This window comes from Argopecten irradians, chromosome 12, assembly GCF_041381155.1.
Source record: "Argopecten irradians isolate NY chromosome 12, Ai_NY, whole genome shotgun sequence".
Taxonomy (NCBI): Eukaryota; Metazoa; Mollusca; class Bivalvia; order Pectinida; family Pectinidae; genus Argopecten; species Argopecten irradians.
In genome coordinates this window covers 16264966-16285183 of record NC_091145.1, presented here as the reverse complement: position 1 = coordinate 16285183, position 20218 = coordinate 16264966, and the positions used below count along the sequence as shown (strand labels likewise).

General features: G+C 35.3%; 1 protein-coding gene and 1 pseudogene across 1 annotated transcript; both read left to right on the top strand.

Annotated features, from left to right (window-relative positions):
- On the top strand, nt 1-9256 carry LOC138336259 (uncharacterized; annotated as a pseudogene).
- A 1793-nt stretch (nt 9257-11049) lies between these two features.
- On the top strand, nt 11050-16569 carry LOC138336086 (dolichol-phosphate mannosyltransferase subunit 3-like). Its single transcript, XM_069285382.1, has 5 exons — nt 11050-11203; nt 13233-13352; nt 13729-13758; nt 14273-14350; nt 14677-16569. Exons 1-5 carry the CDS (start codon nt 11195-11197, stop codon nt 14734-14736), a joined length of 297 nt encoding a protein of 98 aa, XP_069141483.1. The 5' UTR covers nt 11050-11194; the 3' UTR covers nt 14737-16569.
- Nucleotides 16570-20218: the final 3649 nt, after the last annotated feature.

Sequence of the window (20218 nt, the reverse complement as noted above, 5' to 3'; positions counted from 1 at the left end):
TATCAAACTCCAGACGAATTCATTGAATGACAACATAGAATATAACTTTGTAATCAATAAGACATGGACTGTTTCTCATAAGTAGGGTTTATTATTGACACCCAACAAACAATGGAGTGTACTAAACACACAGGTGAGACAGTGATTATGGCGTGTAAGTCATGTGTAAAGTATGCCCTTCTCTGTGGAGTTTGTATTGAGGAGGACCATACAGAACACAAACTACAGACATTACGGAACGCCGCTCTGTCTATCCGTCAGCACTTTGAACAGGTAGAAACAGACAAACTGAGGTATTTGAAGAAATCAAATCTGACTTGGTAAATATATCGAAACATAGGGAAGAATATCACCGAGAATATAGTCGCGTTGGTGAGGAAATCGTAAACCATGTTGATGTTATCAAAGGTGAGGTTGACAAAGTCAACAAGGAAGTAGAAGAGAAACGTAAAACCGAGTTCGATAAAAACATGGCGGCTATTGGCAAAACGGAGCAAGTCCTTACACAACAAGTGTCTCGGATAGAAATGTTCCAGAAGAGGGTGGCCGAGATACAGAAGATGAACGACTACGTGGAAGTCATCATGGCCGTCAGGGATACGGAGGTCCCTGATACCGCACGTGTTCCGAAACCTGCAGACATTCCGAGGCTGGAATTCCAGCCGGGGACTGTCAATGTGAGGCATCTGGAGCGAATGTTTGGTACTGTTGCAGGAACAAGTGATGGTGATCAAACAGATATAGGTACATGTGATGGAAAAACAGAGAAAGGAGATGAATATAAGGCAAATACCTCGTCAGACTTTGTTGGTTCGATTAAAAGAGAATTAAATATAAATATAACACCTGTGCATTCCTTCAGGCACTCCAATAAAGATGGGTTGCGATATATGTTTTGTCGTGAACCAGAGTTGTGCTTCCTGAAATGCGAGAATAAGAACAGCGTAAAGCTTTCTGAAATTTCTGGACGAATTACACACTGTATCAACCTTGGAACCGCGACTGACGGCTTTACTGTCACGATAGATAACAGGCTACTTTTCTGTTGTGTCGATCAGGAATGTGTCAAGGAGATGAAACTGCCAAATGGAGAAATCACAGTAAAGATAAATACCAGTCCCCTAGAACCAATGTGTATATGTACAGGTCCGTCTGGTGATATCTATGTTACACTGTGCGATAGTATCGAGTATGAAGTCACAGAAAGTGGTACACGTGCTTTGGCGAGGTATGATAAATGGGGCCAAGAGAAAATGCGTCGTAAGAAAGATGGATACGGGAGAAATATCTTTGTTTCGCCAGCGGAAGTCCTGTTCTGAACAGCAAGAAGATAATACACAAATAGCGGTCATCAATGATATAAATCGCAGACGTAGTGAGCTGGTTCTTTTTGACGGACAACTTTCACCCGAATTAATTTACAGAGGACCAAGTGTTTTAACCGGTGACACGATGCAAGGATTTGAACTATCTGGGGTCATGTTTGATTCTAGAGACAATATTATAATTACTGAAGTGTTTAGTCGCACTGTTCAACTATTGAGTCCATTTTGTGAACCATTAAAGACCTTGTTGGTTATTGATGCCAGTCCATGGGCCCTTGCGTTACACGGCGATAGAGTGTGGGTTGGTGATATTGACGGCGATGTGCGGATTTTCAGGTATTCGTATTAAGAGGTAAGTCTTGTTATTTTATAACGGAGCTCATTAAATAATGTTAACCTTATACAAAAGACTATTGCGGTGTTATCACATCTATATTTTTAAAAGTAGATTGATTTTAAAATTTCGTTAAAGTGAATAGTCGGGCAAAGAAAACCAGTCTAAATGCGTTCATTGGCCTTCCAAAAGTTCTTACATATTAGTACGACAGTTAAGGTCTGCTTACGTTTCCCAGTTCTGACCATTGAAATAAAGAAAAGTTGAAAGCATTGAAAGCGAGGCTGCGTGGAAATGTCACCACGGACATAGTCAGCCGGGAGGACGTTTTAGGATTCCTTTACTTTAAATTAATCTTTACGTACGCAGACAGATTTTGACGAGAAAGTTTATTTTTCTATTCCATAAGAAATTATACTGGATACATTCACACCATTTTTACCGACTTTAGCGATCCTTGCCCGACTGTTCACTTTAAGGTTAAATAGTAGCATTTCGCCAATGAAAATATGCCTTATTAAAACGGTTTTGCGCACGTTACACATTCATACACCGCATGTGTTGTGTTTGTTGTTCAATCGTATGTAAACTTTATATTCTACAGCCTCAGGTCTGAAACTGTCATTCTTGATAAAATAAACACTTTATTAAATATATCAAACTTCAACATTAAATCACTGCACCACTACGAAACATTATTGACACTCGTTAAGAATCTTTCATTTCCATTGATGACACTAAAGACATTTATGTTTCATTGCAGACGTTGGCAGTCCCCAGACGAAGCTTTGCCCATGTCAGATGGTGCTGGTTTTATCCAAGCAATCGGACATTGTCTGTAAAATCCTTACTGAGTTATATCCCTTGATATACAACTCAACATTAACATATCACTATCCATGGAAGCACGTCTACAACATTTACAGCCTTTGTGAAATACAGACATAAAATATGTGTCAAGGCATCACAGAATAATCATTTATTAATATTTTCTTCATTTTCAGCCTAGATTGTACACTATTCGTTTTGCCTTTGATGTCTTTCCTCAGTAGGAGAGGTAATATTCCCCAAATAGTTTTGTAAAGGACATCAGAAGCATATTCTCTGAAGACATTCTGCAGTCTTAATATTCATTATCACACATAAAAAGCATTTACCTTCCATGTCAAAATATACCTGTCACTTTACGCATTTCACCATATCATAATTTAAGCTTTAAAATCCTACTCCTCTTTCATCCATGGATGGATTTCGTCCATATTTGGTGTGAAACATCATTGGGGAAGGACAATCATATTTTATATAAATGAGCCTGGTCCGACCCCTAGGGGCTGAGGGATGGGGCCTAAAAAAGGGCAAATTTTCTTAATTTTAGCTTTAAAATCCTACTCCTCCTTCATCCTTGAATGGATTTCATCTATATTTGTTGTAAAATATCATTGGGGAAGGACAATCATATTTTATATAAATGAGCCTGGTCCGACCCCTAGGGGCAGAGGGACGGGGTTCCAAACGGACAAATTTTCTTAATTTAAGCTAGATCCTACTCCTCCTTCATCATTGGATGGATTTCATCCATATTTGGTGTGAAACATCATTGGGGAAGGACAATGATGTATTATATAAATGAGCCTGGTCCGACACCTAGGGGCTGAGGGATAGGGGCCTAAAAAAGGGCAAATTTTCTTAATTTTAGCTTTAAAATCCTACTTCCCCTTCATCCTTCGATGGATTTCATCCATATTTGGAGTGAAACATCATTGGGGATTAACAATCAAATTTTATTTAAATGAGCCTGGTCCGACCCCTTGGGGCTGAGGGGTGGGGCCCCAAAAGGGGAAATTTTCTTAATTTTAGCTTTAAAATCCTACTCCTCCTTCATCCTTGAATGGATTTCATCTATATTTAGTGTAAAATATCATTGGGGAAGGACAATAATATCTTTAGCCCAACATCATCAGATGGTGGGCTATTCAAATCGCCTTTCGTCCGTCCCTCCGTCCTTCCGTCCGTTAACAATTCTTGTTACCGCTATTTCTCAGAAAGTGCTAAAGGGATCTGTCTCAAATTTCACATGCAGGTTCCCCTAGGTCTGTAGTTGTGCATATTGCCTTTTGGAACCGATTGGTAAACAAGATGGCCGCCAGGCCGCCATCTTGGATTTTGATAATTGAAATTTGTTACCACTATTTCTCAGAAAGTGCTAAAGGGATCTGTCTCAAATTTCATGTGCAGGTTCCCCTAGGGCCCTAGTGGTGCATATTGCATTTTCGAACTGATCGATGAACAAGATGGCCTACAGGCCGCCATCTTGGATTTTGATAGTTGAAGTTTGTTATTGCTAATTCTCAGAAAGTGCTGAAGCAATCTGTCTGAAATTGTATATGTAGGTACCCCTAGTGCCCTAGTTGTGCAAATTGCGTTTTTTGACCGATCGATGAACAAGATGGCCGACAGGACGCCATTTTGGATTTTGACAATTGATGTTTGTTACCGCTATTTCTCAGAAATTACTGAAGGCATCTGTCTCAAATTTCATGTGCAAGTTCCCCTAGAGCTCTTGTGGTGAATATTGCATTTTCAGACTGATCAGTGATCAAGATGGCTGACAGGCCGCCATCTTGGATTTTGATAGTTGAAGTTTGTTACTACTATTTCACAGAAAGTACTGAAGAAATCTGTCTCAAAATGTATATGTACGTCCCCCTAGGTCCCTAGTTGTGTATAGTGCATTTTCGGACCGATCGATGAACAAGATGGCCACCAGGCCGCCATCTTGCATTTGGTAGTTGAAGTTTGTTACCGCCTTTTCTCAGAAAGTACTGAAAGGATCTTTTTTAAATTTTATGTGCAGGTTCCCCTAGGGGTTTAGTTGTGCATTTTCGGACCAATCGGTCAGAAGGATGATCGACAGGTAGCCATCTTGGATTTTGATAATTGATGTTTGTTACTGCTATACATCTCAGAAAGTACTGAAAGGATCTTTCTCAAGTATCATATGTAGTATGTAGTAAAAGTTTGAAAAGCAGGGAAAAGATCCCTCTTTCTGTTTTCAGATATAGATCATTAATTGGTGGGCGCCAAGATCCCTCTGGGATCTCTTGTATATAAATGAGATAGGTCCGACCCCTAGGGGCAGAGGGACGGGGCCCAGAAAGGGGAAATTTTCTTAGTTTAAGCTTTTAAATCCTACTCCTCCTTCATCCTTGGATGAATTTCATCCATATTTGGTGCTAAACATCATTGGGGAAGGACAATCGTATTATATAAATGAGTCTGGTCCGACCCCTAGGGGCGTAGGGGTGGGGCCCAAAAAGGGCTAATTTTCTTAATTTTAGCTGGCCCACTTCCTGTTTTCAGATTTCGGTCTCCGATCTCAATGAAAATTGGTCTATAGGGGTTTAAATTGATGCCGAACAACATGCAAACATTTTCATAAAGAATTTGGTATTCCAAGATGGCCGCTGGCCCACTTCCTGTTTTCAGGTTTCAGTCTCCAATCTCAAGGAGAATTGGTCTATAGGGGTTTTAATTGATTCAGAAGGGGGAACTTTAGGTGAGGACAATCATATTTTATAAAGGACCGAGCTAAGACCCATGGGGATAGTACGGTGGAGGTCCAAAATGGGAGCTTTGCTGAAATTTGGCTTTAAAATCTTACTCCTCCTTATATTAATCCTTGATTGGGTTACAACCATATATGGATGAAGGGCTACCAAGTTTGTTCAACAAATGACATTTACCTATTTCAGAAACTTACATATTCAACTAAGGAGTTCCTTGTATTTTTTATATTAATCGTTAACCAATACTTTATATTGTGACTTTGTTGTTTTGTGCAATGAGTCAGATGACCGTTAAGGCCCATGGGCCTCTTGTTTAGTTGAGTGGGTTTGATGTTCTATTAATGTCATTTAATGAGAGTCTACCCTATATGTAATGTGTTGTGTGGATGTCTGTATGTTTTACTATGGACCAGACCTCTGTACCTTTGTCTTATCAGTGTGTAAATGACCCCGTTTGGGGGAATAATAAACAGTTCGTTATATACGTATTACAGACATCGTGTAAATGTATATAATATGTATTAAGTTAGGTGTTTTAACTACATGCTGTGTTTACATGTCCCTGTGTGGTGCAATGTCACGTACATGTGAATCTATGTGTATGTAAGTTGTCGTGATGACGTATGAGAGGCGGGCGAATGGATTGGTTGAGAGTGTCACATTTACCTTGCATGACAATGTCCTTGCATGCCCACCTTGGTGGAAGCGTGTCCACACATTACACGGATATCTATGAAAGGACACACACGTTCATATCGATAAGCCTGTGTGCTTTACGGCCACAGTGCTCGGGGTTAAGTTTAATTCATAAAGTTGTACTACAATTAAGTATTTAACTTCTTATTCATTATAGAATATAATTAATTTACTTTGGTTTTCTATTATAAATTTTAAGATATTTTTCCGTGACATGATTGAACGTGGTCAGTTAGGTTAGGGTAATGTATAGGATCAAGTGACTATAAATTAAATGTAATTTGTAATATATGTAACCATGAATTTAAAATAGAATTTACTGTAGTTATATAATAATAAATAAATACCTGTATATATTCTATACCTTACAGTATAAATGGAGTAATTGTGAAGAAGGTCATCTGCCCACAAGGGGATATCCAAAAATCTATTTTTAATTTGATTCTGCGGTCCCTTAGACATCTATAACAACCCGTGGTACTGATAACATGCTCTAAACAGCTCAATTATATCATGTAAGCGTTATGTTACATTTGTTTTATCTAACTTGATGTATCTAGAGGATCTGTCATGAGTAACCTTCATATCATAAATCTTATACGAAGGAAGCTAATATTTATCATATGACTAATATTTGCCCTTGTTATGAATCCAATAGCAGAGGTATTGCAATTTTATTTAAAAATACTTTTGGGTTTACATATATATCTATGAAACATAATTCAATGAGAAACTTTCTTATGCTTGATATAGAATTAGATTCTTGTAACAAGTTTCTAACATTAGTAGCAGTTTATGGTCCTTATGAAACTGATGTATTGTTTTATTACACATTAGTACAGTAACTAGAACTTCGTGAACATACCTCTACTATTATAGGTGGAGAATGGAATGCTCCACAAGATTACAGTTTAAACATACAAAACTGTGTTAATAGAAATACCCTCACTAATAAGGGTAAAATAATAGAGTTAAAAGAAACAAGGAGCCGCAAAGTGAAGCATTATCCAATAAAACCAAAATACATCAAGGTCAGAGTAAGAATTATTCAATTATAACTTTAAATGTATGTAAGTATTGTAAAACTATTGTAAAATTGAAAAAAAAACAGCAGGTAACAAAAAGAAACTGTAATTTCGTATTTTTGAGTTTCATGGTAAAAAAAAAAAAAAGAAAAATCCAACAGCAATATTCACAACTAGAGCACCTGTCTGATATATACAGAATTTTTCATGGAGCTGCGTTGAACGATTTTGGAGTTATAGCCCGGAAATGAAAAAGAAACAGTAATTTGGCATTTTTGACCAAGTTTCCTTGATAAAATAAACAACCTAACATGGAAGGTTCGCAATAGCATAAGGCACAACTATGGCACTTGTCTGATATATTCAAAAATTTCCTGCAGCTGCGTTGAACGGTTTTTAAGTTATAGTCAGGAAACAAAAGGAAACAGTAATTTGGTATTTTGACGAAGTTTTCATGGTAACGGAAAAAAATCCCAAAATGGAAGGTCCGCAATAGCATAAGGCACAACTAGGGCACTTGTCTGATGTATATAGAAAGTTTCAACGAGCTGCGTTGAACGAATTTTGAATTATAGCACGGAAAAGGATCTCGGACGGACGGACGGAGTCCCAAAACAACATCCCCCGCAAATGCGTTTCGAGGGGGATAAAATTGATTTAATAGATGTCTGGAGGGAAAGCAATCCAGATGAATTACTTTTCTCTTGGCATGGCCCCAATAGAAAGCAAGCAAGGCTTGTTTATTTTTAGCGTCATCAGATCTTTTATCTTTTGTTGATAAATATAGTATAGGAGTAAGTTATAAATCTGACCATTCACCTGTTATGTAAACTCAAACTCAAAAAGCGTACATGGCAGTTTAATAAAAGTTCCCTTAATGATACAGTCTATGTAGAAATGGTGAAAGAATGAATTGCGGACACTATAAAATCAATATTCTGTCGGGGATACTTTTACTATTGATGACAAGCTACTATGGGAATCATTGAAATTGCTGATAAGAGGTAAAACGATCGCTTATTCCTCTTTTAAGAAACGTGAACAAAACAGGTTGGAAAGTGAACTTTGGGCCGAGTTAGATAAATTACAAAAGGCTGGAAATAGGCAAAACGACAAAATTATTGAAATAGAAAAATGAATTAAGAATAATTCGAGACAGGAAAATCCATGGTATGATTCTACGAACAAAATCAAGGTGGAAAGTCGAGGGGAAAAAAGAACTAAACACTTTTGTAATTTAGAAAAGCGACATTACAAGGAAAAACTTAATTACCAAATTAATTGATGATAGTGCTAATAAGATAACAGATATCCTTGATATAGTAAAATAACAAAATAATTTTTTTACCAAAGATTGAATAGAAAAATCCAATAATGATATAACTCAGCGTCAGTTTTTTGATGAAAATAATCCTTTTATCAATAAGCTTTCTCTGGAGAAAAGAAATAGTTTAGAAAGGGAAATACAATATCATGAATGTCTTAAATGCTTAAAATTATGAAAAATTCTAAGCCGGTAGGAATAGACGGGTTTACTGTTGAGGTTTACAATTTTTTCTGGGTGGACATCAATCTTTTTTTTTTAATTCGTTCTACAAGCCAATCGCATGATGAAGGACAACTGTAATGTACTCGACAACAATGAATGATTATTTGCATTCCGAAAGAGAGGAAATCAAATTTTGTATTGATTATAGTGAGATGCTCATAGTTGATGAAAGCATGGCAAAGTTATTACATATTTCCTTAACTTATTACTTATGATACTAAGCTTCAGAATTTCCAGATTAAGGTATTGCATGATATTCGGTATACTAATGTTAAATTGATGAAGGCTAAATTATCTGAAACAGAAAGGTGTTTCTTTTGTGAAAATGGAAGGGAGACAGTGTTGCATTTATTTTGGGATTGTTGCTGTGTTGCTGTCTTTTTAGTCCTCCTTTTTTAATATGATACAATTAAACATGACCTTGTGGTACCTTTCAGTGCCCAACCAATTCTTGCAAGCAAAGGGAGAAAATCCCAACTTTTGTTAAGGGTAAGCTGTATTTATTTTATTACAAAAATAGAAAATGCTCGGCTTTACTCTTACACTGTAAAAAGAAGAGAAAATTAGAAACTTTATTATAGATTTAATTCAATAGGAAATTAAGCAAAATATCTTTTTCTGTATGAATTTAAGACTTCCACATGCTTGTATGGATATATAAGTATAGTACTGTAGTAATCTTATATACAAATAGCTGACTTTGGATTTGGATATGTATTAATATATCACATGTTGGAATATTATATATGATGAAATAAAATATATATTTGGAAAAAAATTGCCCTTGTTTTTTCTTGTTTGGAATGTTCCGCCAGATGACCAATCAATCGATTAGTTGAGATTCGGACCGTATCACTAAAACCATAATTCTGTCAAGTACCAATTTTTTAAGCATTGGTTGTCATATTTTTGATATGCAATGGTGTGTGCGATACATTTGGTTTTCTAGCATAGCCGATGGTATGCTTATATTCACATTTCTATAGTCACTTGCAACGTCTGGTGTGTTGCCGCGAACAACCGATTAAAAAATAACAAAGATAAAATATTCCTATCGATAAAACGGAATATACAACGAAAAGTACACCATTTCAATCCATTTCAAATATTTTCATAAGCATGTATTTCGATATTGATCATGTAACAGAGTATAGATATATGTGATTGTTTTCACTAGATATTTTATGTAATAGGGTATATATATTTGGTTTAATTGTATGTTACATACCATTATATATTACATGTATTAGGATCCAAAACTATCACGTGTGTGCTGTCCAGAGGGAGAGATGGTGAAAGGGCTTTGAATGAATCTGTGTCTGCATATGATTACTATTCACCTGTGTGTGCACGTGAAGGACTGGTGCCAATTTTTACCTGAGTAAGGTTTTAGCTGACCAGTTAATTATATATTTTTTATATAGTTTTTTATATTCAGCATAGCATCTATATATAATACGATAAGTTTGTATGCAATTTTGCAATTATTCCAGGGTTTGCATTTTTATATTGTAATTATATCTTAAAGTAATTAATATTTTGTCATTAAGCTATTTCCAAGGTCATAGTTTAATTGGTAAAGTGATTCTATTTTTGTATTTATCTTGTCATGAATTTCTTTAAAATTCATGATGGCAAAATATTTATTTGGTAAATTATTGTTTTAAGCTTCTGTATCAGGCCGAACTCCTGATCCAGTCTAAAAGAATGTGGCATGCATGTTTATTTATTGCTATTATAGCGATATCTAGCTATTATAGCTATAACTAATCTATACAAAACTGAAGAAAAACTAGTTTTGGAGATAACATTTCTTGCAAGCAAAACAGATGCCTGATCGAAGTTTACAGGGAGTCGGTTTTGAACGGAAAGCATTTTTATCTTCAAATGTGTTTGCAGTTGTTTTTATAGCCATAAATAAGTGCCCAACCTGAGTGAGTCAAAGAACCTTAAAAATTTGTGTTATGACAGCATCAAAATAAAAGCTTAACATCATTCTCCATGTACAACTAAAAATCAAACATGAAAGTATTGTTTAAAATGTTTACAAGGATGCTCTAATAAGCTAAGTGTGTTAATTTGTTATACAGCTGTATGTAACAACAACCCCCCCCCCCCCCACATTTCTCTGATTACACAAGAATTACATAACTCAAATACAATATTTAAATCCGGTGTCAGAATACAGATTTGGATGCTGCAATGGATGACTTCATTTGCCCATGTATACCTCCACATAGACATGAATACATTTCAAATATTTACTATGCATGTAGCCTACATGTCTCCAAGCACATGGTCTGATGAAACCATGTGCCTAAATGTCACCGGGAAAATATTTTTTCTCGATTAAGTTTACATAAAGGATGTATGGAAGTATGAACTTAGTGTGCCTAACAGTACATTGGTAGTTCTTAAATATACTTTACCATGGATCTCTCGCGTAATCTTCCATTTTTCTTTAAAAACTGTTTCACGATTACGACCTTCTTCTTTCCATCGAAAGGTTACTTAATTAAAGGGTCTGACAAACGCTTGATGTCGTAGCACCTATTAACAACTATTACAAGCGTGAAATTGACACTGAATGCATCGGGCGGAATGACGCAAAACGTGGACGTGGAGAACTAGGACCAAATATCTACTTTCATTTTATTCCAATATCTGATATAGGGCCTACTGCAACCTTTTATATCGCTATGTCAGGGGTACGTTTGATAAGAAATGAAATTGCTGGAATCATGTTAATGTTACTATCTGTCACTGCAATCCCGATCATATTGAGTGAAACGTCATCTGTTGTTGTAATCTTGATCACATAATTACTCAGAAATTATATAATGTCCACGGGTTGCTTAGTTATATTGTGGTAAGTTCATGGAAAGTAAATAAATAACTGGCAAATCGTAATGTGGATAGTAGCCAAAGATTTGCATGCGTTATGATGTGAAACAAAGGGAGATAACTAAACTGACATTATGCAGAGCCCAGTTTTCTATCCTGAGTATATATCTGTACGTAAAATGTAAGACTGTGAACAGTAACCCGAAATTTAAAATAGGTTTATGTGAGCAGTATTACTGAGTAAACGACTTTTTCTTTATTGTATTTGTTACAAGAATAAGGAACTATAAAGGCCAGACCTGGACTCAGTTTCATCAATGTTCCTGAAATTTAAGGAATTGCTGAACAACTCTCCATATGAAAGTATTACAAAAGTTAAGGAAGGATCATCTATATCTATATATGATACGTTGTAGAACCCGTTTCCGATTTTAACACAACGGTAGAGAGAGGATCTTACAGGGCATGTTTAAAAGCCTCCAATGTTGGGGCATATACTACCTTTTCCTCTAAGTGGTTCCAGTCAATGACTGTACGCACAAAGAAGGAATTCCTGTATTGCTCACAGTTGTGTGTCGGTACCGTGAGGGGCTTTGAATTTCTGGTGACATTTTTTTCAACAACATTTGTGGTGATGTGGTTTTCGTAATACTTAGCTTTGATGTTTCTTTTGGGTCGTTGTTTTGTTAAGTACTCATCTGGGGGTATTGATGGTAGCATCCCCTCCACCACTTTATATAGGAAGGTTAGTCTCTGTTGTTCACGTCTGATCTGAAGTGATGGTAGTTTCAGATCCTCTAGCATTCTTGTAACGCATCCTTCCTCCCTGGTCTTGTAGTCGTTGGAAATGAATCTGGCTGCTAGTCTTTGTATTCTTTCAAGTTTGTCAATGTCTTTTTTGATATAAGGGTCCCAAATTATTGCACCATACTCAAGGATGGAGCGCACCAGTGAAATATATGCTATTTTTTTGCACGTAGTTGGGCAGTGTTTCAGGTTCCGTTTTAGAAAGCCTAATGTGGAGCTAGCTTTTTTTGCTATTTTTGTTATATGAGTGTCCCATTTCAAATTGTCCGAAACTGTAAGACCAAGATATGGATTGTTTTTTTACTTGCTCCAGGATATGTCCGTTTAAGGTGTAGAATTTGTGACTTTTTCCTTTTATGTTCATGATGTAGCACTTTTTTGCATTAAATTTCATTCCCCAATTGTTTGCCCATTGTTCCAAATTGTGTAGGTCATCCTGTAATAATTGATGGTCTTGGTATTTGTTGATTTCTCGGTATAGTAGACAGTCATCTGCAAAGAGTCGTACTTTTGAACTAACACAGTCAGGTAGATCATTGATGTGACAGAGAAACAATAGCGGTCCGAGTACTGTTCCCTGAGGGACTCCTGAATCTACAGAGGCTTCTCGAGAGAATTCTCCTTCAAGGGCTACTCTCATCTGACGCTGTGTCAGGAAAGTTGAGAGCCACTTGTGTCACTTATGTAACAGGAGAGGATAGAAAGTAGCAGCCAGACCAGGATTCGAACCCAGGACCCTCAGAACACTAGCCGAGTGCTCTACCAACTGGGCCACCTGGTCACCGATGATCAAACCCAGTTCAATCCTGTTATAATTAACTTCAGATTGTTTCCTTTCATAAAATTTTGTAATGCTTTCCTATGGGTGATTGTAAGCTAAGTTCAGGAATTTCTTAAAGCTATTGGTTGGTGAATCTGGACCTAAGGTACTGTGCACTTATATATGTACATGTATAAAATAGGACCATCCAAACTCTACTGGGACACAATACAAAAGCCAAATGGTCATCATGATCTAACTGAACCCAGATTGACCATAGCATATTGATGTGTTTTGTTACCCATTGTAATCTGTTTCTTCCTCAGATACCCAAACTCTTCCAGTGGCTGTTTGGGGTAGGGTCTTTTTTGGCAGTGTGGCTTAGCTTTGTTCTGAACTACATAGAGACAGATTTGTCCAATTCATATAAAGATGTCATTTTGTTTGTAAGTATAATATACATATGGTATCAAGTGGACAATGTTCAGTAAAATTTTATCAAATAAGAACCTCTGTCATATTAGATGAGATAAGAAATATTTTTCTGGCTATAATTATAATGTTGTCTGCAGATCTATTTAGGATAAACAATTTATATGAATGTTAAAAATCAGAGACCATTGTGCATTTTGAATTCATTGATGAAATTTCAAAAGAACTTTTTATGAACGTTCTAAAAAAAAGGATAATAAAATAATAAAAAATGACTGTGATGCACCTCTTATTGTTTAACTGATTTCACATGCTTTACTTTACGTACTGGTATTGATCTGTGTTCAGTGTGTTAATGTTATGTTTAAAATATTTTGTTTTCTTTTTCAGCTTCCCTTATATTTGTTAATTGCTTTTGCTGTAAGTATGTGTTTTTAGACATAAAAAAGATTATACATTTATGATGAATATGCACCGGTAAATTTAGCATTTCTAAGATAGGTACGGTAGTTAATATGTTTTAATTGATAAAACATGGAATAAGGTACGGTAGTTAATATGTTTTAATTAATATAACATGGAATACCAGTCCACCAAAATATTAACATATACACTATACAACATTTACTGAAATGTCAATTTAATTAAAATTAGACTTGTAATTCCACTCCACTACCGTTTGTTCTCTGATCATGGTCACATCAGCATAACCCCTATGGTAAGCCAATCAGTGTGTCGCTTATGAAATCTGCCATGTTGTTGATTATTTTGTATAAATGGCTACTAGAAGATCTTCATTTGTTCTGATTCTAAGACAGGGGTCATGCTAAGGTGACCTCAAGCGAGAAATTGTTACTTAAATTATATCATATCGTAAAGAATGATATTGGAGGAGTAAAGTATTTCGAGTCAATTTGAATGTTAATTGTTGCAGTGCGTCTCCTTAGCCATTATAGGATACAGAGTGGCCATATTTAATGACTGTGTTGAGGCTTCAGAAGAATTACAGCAGGTTTGTGTTTTATATACTTGTATGCACTTCATTTTTTCAAAATCAAATACCGATGCAATCATTTTTAACATATAACAAATAGGTGTTGCATAATGGTCTAATAAAATGTTTATTATGTAGAATTATATATATATGTCTTTGCCTTTGGTTATGAAGATATAAAGTCCACTGAGTCAATCAATTCTTGTTTTAACTTCACATGAACTTTTAAAAGGAGACAGATGTTGATGAAACCAACATAGTTCATTAGGGGTAATTCTTATTCATAGTATATATAGATTATATACACTGTACATAGAGAGAATAAGTCAAATCCTTTGTTTCAGCAAATTGAAGAAGCCAAAGCAGACTTAAAGAAAAAAGGTTTCAAGTTTGTGGAGTCCTGACCTAAACTGATATATCTGTTGTGATAAAGGGAGATAATCTCAGTTATGGTCTCCAGGAAGGCTGCATCTTTTGAACATATAGAGTCACGATGATAATATTAATTCTGTATTTGCATATTACAGAGTTATCTGCCCTTACGGTAGGTATTGATTGTAACGTCAAGTGTTTTCAAGCGTAACATAATACTATGAGGAAATAATGTGAATTTCACTCACAAGATAATGATGTAACAATGGATACCAACCTACAAGGGAGTTTACTCTTGCTCTGTAATATGGAAAGACAGATTAAGATACACTGTAGGTAAATTCATACTTATCAAATTTTACTTGTGGCATTACCAATATGTAAGGAAGAATTATTGTGTATTTAGGATGTGAGAATTAAATTTGTGTTACTTCAGAGATGATGGTGAAAGCAGAAAAGAATTGTATGTAGATATTACTATATTGTTGTCCTAAATTATAGATTGTTTGTTGAAGTTTTTTTGTTGGTGTTAAAGAGAAGAGGATGAAAATGATAGAATGAAATGAAATGATAAGAATGAAATAATGTACTACTGGATCCTGAATAGATGAAGTAATGAAAATCTTTGGTAGGGATGATTGTCAAAGTGAGGATAAAAGTGTATGGTGTGTGAAACTTCATCCCAAAATTTTGTATGAAAGTTAAGTTTGATATTAGAGAGAAGAAAATTTCAGATTTCAGGGGTGAATGTACATTATAAAGGAAATACAGTATACCAATTTCTGTTATGTCTATAATAAGATAGGATTACAAGTGCAATCATCTTAAGTATCTTTATTTAAATATGAACCAGTTACCACTTTTGTCTCATTCTCGTTCCCAGGTGCAAATCGCTCCATCATTTATTTACCCCTGGAAACATAGGTCACATTTACTGTGGTATTGTGTCCAGTCAAAGCTAATAATCAAACATGTGCATACTTCATGTATGCTATGTTTACTTTCCACATGGCAACCTGTATACAGTATAACTTGTCTAAACTGGTCCTTGTCTAATCCAGATCCCATGATTGTAATGCATTGTTCTTTGATGATTCATAGTAATTAAAACTTTTATAATCCGAAAACCTGCATATACCAACCAAATATGCCGGCCCCAGTGGCATCCAATTTAGACAAGTTACTTACTCATACGTCATATATTACAATAATGATTTTTTTAAATTACGATTCTGTTTTCACAAATGTAATGCGCATGTTTGGTTCTAAGATGTGTTCAATCTGGAGTTAGACACTAAGTGTTTTGGTTAGATGATCCATCTGTTATTCAAACAGTAGGTTTTTTTTTCATAAGGCATTCATATCATATACATTTTATGGTTTCCCTGACTGACCTACATGCATGTACTTTTTCAATGCGTGCAAGCCTATGAATATTTATGGGATAGCCACAGTCAATGTTGCCCATGTTCCCAAGGCTACCTAAATAAATGAATGAAGGTGGCCGTGCAGTTTGGGGTCAAGGATGATATTGTTGGTGTTAGAACTAAGAAATCTACAATTGCTTTGAGGGGCCATGGTGGCCGAGTGGTTAAGATGTCCTGACATATTACCACAAGCCCTCCATCACTGGGCTCAGAGTTTGAATCCCATGTGGGGCAGTTGCCAGGTACTGCCTGCTGTTGGCTGGTTTTTCTGTGGGTACTCCGGCTTTCCTCCATCAACAAACTTGGTAAATCCTTAAATGACCCTGGCTGTTGATAGGTAGTTTAACTAATAAACATTATTTTAAAATGTAGCGATTCCATGGTATTCAACATTATTTTTAGTAAAATAAGAGATAGTATTAAATATTTGTTAAAATTATATCATTAATCCTTAAATATACATTACATGTAATATTAAATATTTGTTAAAATTATATCACTGTCAATTTTAGTGATGATCACATTTCATAGTGGTAGTTTTGTGTGATGGTAGTGTATTTTTCTTCCGCCATATTGATGTTGTTCCTAATGGAAATATTTACACTATAATCAATCCAAGAATGCAGTTAATCTGTTCAGATCTAATCTGAACCACAAGTAATGTATGTATATTAGTAATTTGTTTACAAGATTGACTTGCACAATGTTTTACTCTGAACCTTTGGAGATATTGCAATGAAAAACATATTCAGAAATGCCACGCAAATTAAAGTTAAAAATTAAAATTAAACTACATGTACTTAATAAACATGTATATCTTGTTATTTTTATGAAATATTCATCGAAGATTATGATTTTTTTTTATGGAATTCGCCTCTGAAGACGCGCGATCTTGCAGAAGTGTACATTTGTATACATGTGCCATACATCAGTTCATTCCCATACAAGTTATCTAAAGATAGCTTTAAAGTTACACTAAGTTATATGTTATGTGTTGATTGCATCATGTATATACATATTGTAGAACATGATATTGTTCTGTCTTATTTCAATAAATGATTTACTAAATTTATGGCAGTTTTGTTTAATTGCTATTTAAAAAAAAAAAAACAAACAAACATTCCTTCACTTTATGAAATTTGGTTATGTAAAATTCTCCATGGGAAAAACATTACAGATTTTAAGGAAGGATCCTCAACTTTACATTGTTTCCTTTACTTCTGTAATATATTGCTTTCCTATGGAGAATTTGAATTTAAGGAATTCCTTAAGGTATGCTCTTGAAACTGGTCCCTGTTTTGACCTTTGTTGATTCTCCAGGCCTGGTACATCTACATCTCTTACCTAAAGTTACAGTCCAGTATACGTACTTTCCTGTTTGAAATGGAGAGTATCATACATATATTGAACACTCATGGCAAGCCAAGATGGTATACATGTACATACAGTGTACTACCATTATTTATAAGTATATAGGTATTTAGCTGGATGCCAATTCTGTAACAAAGAAAGTCTATCTGTAAGACATTGGGGCCCCAGTGGTTAGGGTTTCCCGACAAATTGCCACAAGCTCTCCACCTCAGGGTTGCAAGTTTGAAATCCATGTGGGGCAGTTGGCTGTTACTGACCGCTGGTCAGTGGCTTTTCTCTGGAAATTCTGGCTCTTCTCTACCAACAAACCTTAGTAATCTGCAAGACCTAGTTCAAACTTGGGACCTCCAAACACTAGCTGAGTTCTCCAGTAAATAGCTGGTCTCTGATGATTGACCAGTTCATTTTTGTAGCAGTAGTGTAAATCTGGTTGCTAGTATGCTTCAGATAGGTCTACTGATGGAGGTTGTTGAATAGAATAATCTTAAAGAGTCCCTCATGCATGTGTCCAGATGAAGTAAGAGATCCCTGGGCCCCAGTCTCAGAAATTCCTTAAATATAAGGAATCCCTTAACATAAAATTATCCATATGAAAGCAATACAGATTTTCAGGAGGTTCCTTAACAAAAGATTTGTAATGCTTTTCTATTGGGAAATTTAAGTGACTCTAATTTTTTTCGCTGCTAGTTTACTTGTCCGACTATACAGCCGTTTTGCTTCAGCACTTCAAAATTCAGTCAGGATCAATTTACAATTTTTTACCCAAATTGCAATCTGGATGCTTTTGTGAACACCAATTCTCACAAAATGATGCATCCAGACTGAAATAATTGCATAAAGAATGCACGAAAAATATGTTGAAAAGTGCAATTGATCATCGCTCTTGTAAATGTAGCATTGAACAGTATTAATGGAATGCAGAGCCACACTAGTCCATTACGATTGGCAGTAGTCTGGCTGTTAAATTACTTAGTCATGGGCAGTTAAGGAATGTTGATGAAACTGGACACATAGATATCAACATCAGTCAAAGCAAAGCTCTTCCCTTTCCTTTGAAGCATTTGATACAAACAGGTAAACTACATACAGAGTTAACATAGTGGGAAAAAAGTACTTCACTTATCATAATCCAAGATGATCAATTGCTGTTTTCTAACAAGTCCCAGGTCAAGAAAATTTGAGAGGGTGTTCTCTGAAGTAGTTTCAGAGAAATAGTGATAACAAACTTTATTTGTCAAAATCCAAGACTGTCTGCTATCTTATTTATTAATTGATCCCAAAATGCAATATGCATAATTAGGCACCAAGGAGAACCCTTCTGTATGTTCTGAGAAATAGCAATTCATGGACTGACAGATGGAGAAACAGACCATGGACAAAAGGTTATTTGAATAGTCCACTATCTGATAAAATCAAAGTTCTGTACTCAAAGTACTGCAAATAAAACGCAGCAAAAACAGAAAAATAAAATGAAATCAAATGAATTTCCAAAATCAAAATATATAAACCATATCATTGACTTTGATATCAATTATGTCAAGAACATTCAACTGATCACAGAAAATACATGTTTTGTTTGACATTTTTCTTAATTAAAGCTCCTACATGAAATAAAAGATTTAAAAATTACAAAGAAAACAAAAGTTTTCATTCAAAATGAGTTTTTATCCTATACTCTTGTTTCTTATGTTGCACATACACTTATTTTGGTAAAACCATGCACACATGAGGGCAGCCTGATAAGTTATATTGCCTTTACCTCAGATCTGTTTTTAACAAACATTTTAAAACTTTATTTTAAGGTACACAGAAAGAACATCTGATAAGTTTACTTTATAAATCTCAGGTCTATAAGCCTGTTGTAAGTCCAATTTGAATTATCATTAACAGAGATTATGTAAGTTGGACAGAGGCCTGCACCAGCAGGCAACAGTCAGGGAGTACTGGTATAAGGTACAGTACATCTAGATGGGGCAGTGTATTATATAACACTTTGAGTATTCCACCAATCAGAAGGCAGTTAGTATTCCCATGACTACTAATTGGTCCAAAGGAATATTATTCAATTAATAGGGAATTTATGAATAAAATGGTTCAAGAGGTCACCACTAGATGTCATTGCAGGGCAAGTCCTACAAGTTAATATACCAAACAGCAATAATAAAAACGCTTCACCCGTATTAAAAATGAACATTACAACACAATCGATCATGTAATAAAATTTTTATTCTCTAAAACTATCGTCTAAATGATGATCTATGCAATAATATAGTGTGTAACTATCTGGATACGTCAGCAATCATGAAAATGATATCTCATATTTATCCATACAAATAAATCTGGTATTTGCACAAACATAAAAATTGTTCACTGTATATATATAATAACTTTTTTTTGGTTTGTTTTGTTATTTGGTAACATTTAAAAGGGTACAATACATATAACAGTCACACGTGTACACAGAACAACAAGCCCGGTAAAAGGTAATAAGTCAACACTATCAACTTGATGCCTGTACGTACATATGTTTACTATGTAAATAACAACAACAGCAATAGAATAGTCCATATATGTACCACACACATGATTAATGTTTATATACAATGACTGCCCGCTAACGTATACAACAAACTCATCAGGGCACAAGTTGACAATCTGCTTTACAAACGAATGTAGTAGCATGTTTAAAACTCGCATGAATTCTAGTCTTTAAAAT